This window comes from Zeus faber (assembly GCF_960531495.2).
Source record: "Zeus faber genome assembly, chromosome: 3".
NCBI lineage: Eukaryota > Metazoa > Chordata > Actinopteri > Zeiformes > Zeidae > Zeus > Zeus faber.
Window position 1 is genome coordinate 13,280,678 of NC_137190.1, and position 6,361 is coordinate 13,287,038.

A 6,361-nucleotide genomic window follows, 5' to 3' on the forward strand; every position below is an offset into this window, starting at 1 on the left:
GCGTCTGACACGCGCTGTTGCAGAAAATGATTTGTTTGTACAGACGCCCACTCAGCGCTGCCGTCAAACACTTTGTATTCTGTGTTTCTGTGTTTCTTTGTTGCTGCAGATTTAACTCACTGGAACAAAGCCTTCACTTTGATAGTAAAATTATAGTTTCACCGATACAAGGTTCTCTATTCGACGAAAGTCACTTTTATTTTGTGCATTCATTTGGTGAACCATGGTGCAAAGAACAACAGAAAAGCTGCGTTGAGGGTTATGGTCTGAGCTTTATTCTTATTTGGTCTCGTTTTACTTTGTTGTTTTTTTGGGGGGGGGAGGGGGTTTTGGAAGGTTGGGTCTTTTAAGAGAAATGTGGTTTGACTTTACCACAAGTTGTATCTCACAATCCATAAATGTGTGTGTGTGTGTGTGTGTGTGTGTGTGTGTGTGTGTGTGTGTGTGTGTGTGTGTGTGTGTGTGTGTGTGTGTGTGTGTGTGTGTGTGTGTGTGTGTGTGTGTGTGTGTGTGTGCGTGCGTGCGTGCGTGCGTGCGTTTCACACGCCTGCCGCTGGGTGATACAGGAGAGGAAAAGCCTCCCACGCTAACAGGATGATGTGAGTGATGGTGGCCGGGCACAAAAGGTCTCCGTCACATCACCACAAACCGTTCGGTGCAGTTTATAAAGGGAATAATTCACCATTTTCACCGTGTCACTGACTTTGAAACAGGCGAGCTGCTGCCTCACAGCGCTTGAGAATAAAACGCGTTGGAAATTAGACGATTGACAGGAAAATTGTCAGTAAAACTGTGAACAATGTTCAACATTCAACTGACGTGATGTTGAATATAATGCATTGATCTATTAAGAGACTTCTTTAAGGCATGTGCAAGTATATGCGGGTATATTTAGGGATATGCACTTTTATGCAGAAGGATAGATAGATAGCAGACAGAGCGATAGACAGACAGACAGACTAACAGACAGACAGACAGACAGACAGATAGACAGGTATACACAGGCCCTTCTGTCTCCCAGTCTGGTCCCTCCCATACGTTTGCCAAGACCTGTAGCTGTCACTTGACCGATCACCTTCTAAACTCACGCTGTGGCTCAGGACGTCCCGCTGCACAAAGGAGCCACAGACACCTCCTGAGCCAAGGAGGAGCCACAGACAGCCACAGCCACAGACACCTCCAGCTTTTCCTTTAAAAGCCATCCACCTCATCTTGCGTCGTTCCGCATCTCTTTCACGGTCGCTCTCGTACCTTTTCCTCCGGATTCTGTTTTTTTCTCCCCCCCCCAAACGCCTCGTTCTCAGTCACAATCCCGGTCTGTACTTGACAGTCGTTTGCTTCCCGCTCGCCTCCCCGCGCCGCTTCCCTGCTGGGTGGCGACTTAAGGGCTCGGCGGGAAAAAAAGAATTTGGCTCCGGCGCGCGTGGAACAATCGGCCCAGTGTCGGAGGCCGGAGGAAAGAAAAAAAAACAAAAAATAAACCCGGGGAGCTCCGAGACGCCTTATTTATTTAATATCAAGCCCGTACGGATCGGGCGGTCGCAATCCGGCTTTACCGTTCCTCCGTTCCTCCCCTCCCCGCGTGTTTCAACAAAAGAACGTTTGGTTTTAGACGTCAGGTCGTCCACGCTGGCAGAGCAAACCCCCAATAACCGCCCTGAGGAGACATATCGCATCATTAGACCCCTAATGAACTACCGCGCCGCCCGGCCCGTCACGGAGCTCTGACTTTATTGGACTAAAATCTTAAGCGTCGGGACGTCGATAAAGTTCAGGACCGCAGCGCACGCGGTCGATGGAAGAGTATCTGTCATCCGTGATGTCACCGGTGATCGCATCTCACGTTAAATCTACGGCTTTTGTGACCTTTGGGGTTCGCCAGCGTTTGTCCCCTTTTCGAGTTTTTCCACCGGAGTTAAAAGTTGAGCTTGTTGGGAAGCTCCTAAACAACGATGCGGGAGCGCCCCCTGCTGGTGGTTATATAATAATACTAATAATAGTATAACCTTTAGTGCTTTGCATTAATTGTGGGCAATCAAATAAATAATAATAAAAAAATAAAAAGAAAATACACTAAATGCTTTGAATAAAAATTTGTATAGTATAATAATTTTCAGGTTTGGGTCTTGAATTTGGACCTTGAAGGATCACAACCTTCCTCATCATTACGACTCCTCACAATAAAATATGAAATAAATACACATATGTTCAAATGCTCCTCCCCAGATTACGCTGTTTTCTTATGGATCCCACATCATAAATGAGTACTTAAAATATGAACACAAGTCAATCGTTTATATATTTTCCCTTCATTTCACAGTGAACGAGATCATCGGCAGAGACATGTCCCAGTCTCCCGGCGCGCACGGCCCTCCGGCGGCGCACGGCCAGTCGTAGCTCCCCCGCCGCCGCACCGCCCTGACCCCTCGGGCCCGGGCCGCGCCCAGCGCCCGGTGCCCGGCGCCCAGCAGCCAGCCAAGCCTCCGCCCTGGTCCCTCCCTCCGTCCCTCCCTCCGTCCCTCAGGCTGGACATCAGAGCGTGGAAACACCGGGACGTCGTCTGAGAAAGGACGCCGCGGAGCCTCCCCGCACCCCGCCGGTCCTGACATCATGAGATCATACAGACACACACACACACACACACACACACTTTCTCTTGTTATTTATTTGCAGATAACAGGGGGGAGTGAGCAGGAGATCGCAGCCATGTTGACGTCTCCGCAGGGTTGACTTAGTATTAAACTGTCGTGTGGAGGACTCTGTGAACGTCCCTTTCCCTTCGCTTCTCCACTTCTCTCCAAAGGTTCCTCTCCACTTCTCAGGTCCGTGCTCAGATATTGAGGTTATGCAAAAATCCCCCCCCCCCCCCCGCCCCCCCAAATTCTTTCTTATTTGTTTTATTTTTTTTTCTTCATTTTTTGCGACTGCGACTCCCCCGAAAAGTTTTTAACTTTCGGCGTATGCAAATCCAAAAAGCAACAAACAAACAAAAAAAAGAAGATCCAATTGGAACGAAAAGGCGTTCTTCTCCTCTCGCTGAACTTTCAATGTCTCCCGAGGTTCGGGAGCCACGCCTGGGATTCTATTACTCAGTCCCCCGAGTGAATTCCCCTCGTTAACAGTTTCACATGCAATTCAATCTTCCAATTCTACCCAAACGATCTGTTTACCCGTTTACCGCTAAAGAAGGGGGGGGGGGACAAACAAACAAAAAAAACATCGTCAACTTGAAATATTAGAATTTCAGTTGAGGTGTGACCCCACGGTCAACCAGCGTCACGTGACCTGCACAGCTCCAGCGGAGAATGTGGAATCCCCCCCCCCCCCCCCCCAAGAAGCTCCCAACACTTAAGAGTTATATATTATATATTTTTTTAACATACTGAACAAAATTCAAAACACATTAAATGAGAATTCCCGGTGAACCGCACGTACTTTTTCGTTTCACCGTGAAATATGCACGCGAGCCTCCCGGCTCCCGAGTCCTGACGACGAAACTTTCTCCGACGCGGTTTGTTGTGTTTTTTTGTTTTTTTTTTTTTTTTTTTTTTTTTTTAATCCCAATCCCACTCAGGCCTCCTCCGGTGCGGGACTGGGAATCGGCGTTATGCAACATTCCACAACTTCTAGTGACCTTCCAAGCGTGTAGATAAACTGTACAGTACATTAAAAGCCGCCGCGCCCCGCCTGTTCTGTTAACCAGTTGAACTTTGACTCACTCTTCTCTTTTTTTTTTTTTTTTTTTTTTAATTCCTTATTTTGTTTTTAAGTGAACAAATGCCTTATTTACATTGAACAGCTTTGAATGGTAGTGAAAGCTTTTTTTTTTTTTTCTTTCTTTCTTTGTGCTGCACAGCTGAGTTTGAGCTTGGACTGTACGATGGGAAAAAAATAATAATAATAATTGGGATTCTAAAAAAAAAAAAAAAAAAAAAAAAAGTGTCTGGGATGTTTTTCGGCCGTGGACTGAAAACGTTTTGTTAACGGTTGAGCTCACGACCGGATTTTATTTTGATTTCTATTTTATTTAATTTTATTTTTTTAACGCCCAAAGAATCTATAAAAGTCCAATTGAATAACGTGTAAAGAACGTCCCAGGGACCCCGCTGTGCCTTCCTCCTCCTCACAGCCAGTAAAAGCCAGTACGCTTCAACTGAACGGCAGCTCCGTCCGCCCCCTTTCCCCAATAAATTGACGAAAAATTTTGTACTCGAGATGTTTTGTATTCAAAGCGTTATTCACCCCCCAGATCTGTGACGAGTTATAGATTCCACAACCGAGCGACCCACCTTCCCGGTGCGGTGACGCAGGGGCGAGGTGACGTATGGCAGCAATAAGAGTGACGACAAAAACAATGTGTAGAGACTGATACAGCGGAGTGTTTTTTTTTTTTTAATTTGTTTTTTTTTTAAGCTGCTTTTAAAGAGATTGTTGTTTTTTGTTGTTTGTTTTTTTTTTGAAACGCTACACGACGCAGCTTTCCTAACGACCACGAGGAATTTAACCCCAGCGCTCTGCCTTAACGCTTCTCTGTGACGGAGACACACTCGCATGCGTGATGTCTTTTTTTTTGTTTTTGGGTTTTGTTTTGTTTTGTTAGTTGTTGTTTTTTTTTTTATCTCTATCGTATGTATTTTGGTCGCTCAACATCCAATAAGAGTCAAAAGTCCAGATTGAGAATGAAAAGTGACTCTGCTATGCACTAAAACTTTGCCTCATGCCTTTAAATCGAGGACGCCGACGCCTCTAGAAATAGACTAAGGATGTACAGTAGTAACGATGTAGTAAGGACGTAGTAAGGATGTAGTCGCCTGATTCTCTCCGACCCCTGTGTGACTGGGCGCATCGCTACCAAAATGTGCTGTTTTAAAAAATATATATATATATGCATCCTGACCGGCCTCCTCCCTCCCCCGTGACCCACGCAGACGAGCACATGAAGGTTCATCCAGGCTATGCAAGAGCGACAAATTAATTCAACCGCACGACTCCGTCTCCACCGCTTCTACTTCCCGGTGGAGCCGAGCGGGTGTTCAGAACGCCTTAACTCCTCTGAACACCAACCTGCCGCGTGTCTCCAGCGTTTTGGGATTCTCTTTTTACCCCCTTTTCAGAAATCTAGTCAATAAGTCTGAACTCGGTGTTGTTTTTGGGTTGTTTTGTTTTGTTTTGCTTAGGAATTCGGGGGTGTAATGGGGATTTGAGTTTGTTGTGGAGAAAGGCGTCTGTTTGTGGTTAAAACGCTGGTGGTCAAAGTCCTGGGAGTGTTCAGGAGTCAAAACGACAACAATAATGTGTAATAATCAGCACCAGCATCGCCAGCACTTGCTGCCCCGCTCCTCCGTCTCAACCAAAGATCGACCGACATGTTCCCAGACTGTACAACTCTATTTTTGATACTTTGTTTTGAAAATGGATGTCATTCCTAAAAGAGATTGGGGACATTTAAATATATAAATCTATAAATATATAAATCTTTTAATATGTGTGTGTGTATATATATATATATATGTATATATATATATATGTATATATATATATATATATATATATATATATACACACACATATGTGTGTGTGTGTTTTGTAAGATAAAGGGAGATACAGGTTTAGCTTATGTTTACCAAGCCTTGTATTGTCATTTCTTGTACATTTTGTATTTTAATTTTTTTTGTAATTTTTAAGACTGCAGTGCTTTTTGGAAATATTCGAAAGGAAAAACCCTTGCATCATAGGCTGTTAAGTAGTGTATCAATAAAAAGTAAAATGTGAAGCCGCTGTCTCGTGTCGACCATTCCAATGCACGGCACCACCGCGGTTCTCAGCCGGGGGTTCCGGGGACCTCCGGGGCAGTGAGCATTTCCGGGTGCAGTGGCAAGAATGGGAGAGAGGGCGCTTTTTCAGCAGCGGAAGGGGAAGAGGGCCGGAGGGGAGCGCCGTGTGATGCGTTCAGACACTTCATTGCTGCTGTCACAGGTTCAAGTCTTGATTATTTTTTTTCCATCCAATTCGCCACCATAGCTCCTTAAATCGGACGATCGGAGGAGACAACCTCACTTCTCAAGACTCGGTGGCTCGAAAGAGATAAAGTCGCTGTAGGGGGACTTGAGGGTTGGATGCCGAGCCAGCTTTTGAAAGGCCTTTGAAAGCGCCCGGAGACCAGGGTTGAGCGTCTAGGAGACCTGCTGGCACTACTGGTCCTGACGCTGCCATCACGGTGGTTTCTTGAGACGATGCCGATGATTAGAGGAGATGACCAAGCTCGGTAAGACTCATTGGCTCAAAGAGATGAGCCGCTGGGGAGTTCAGCGTTCGATGCCGGGTGAGCTTTTGGACGCTCACTTGGCCGAAGTGAGCATTC

General features: G+C 45.9%; 1 protein-coding gene across 1 annotated transcript in view; it reads left to right on the forward strand.

Moving 5' to 3' along the window:
- nfatc3a (nuclear factor of activated T cells 3a) overlaps nt 1-2,397 on the forward strand; it is a gene marked incomplete at its 3' end in the record, with an annotated part of 77,381 nt that extends 74,984 nt beyond the window's left edge. Inside the window, exon 10 of the mRNA XM_079997625.1 lies at nt 2,321-2,397. Within this exon, the coding sequence (XP_079853751.1) occupies nt 2,321-2,397 (77 nt within the window). The remainder of the gene's footprint in view (nt 1-2,320) is intronic.
- Nucleotides 2,398-6,361: the final 3,964 nt, after the last annotated feature.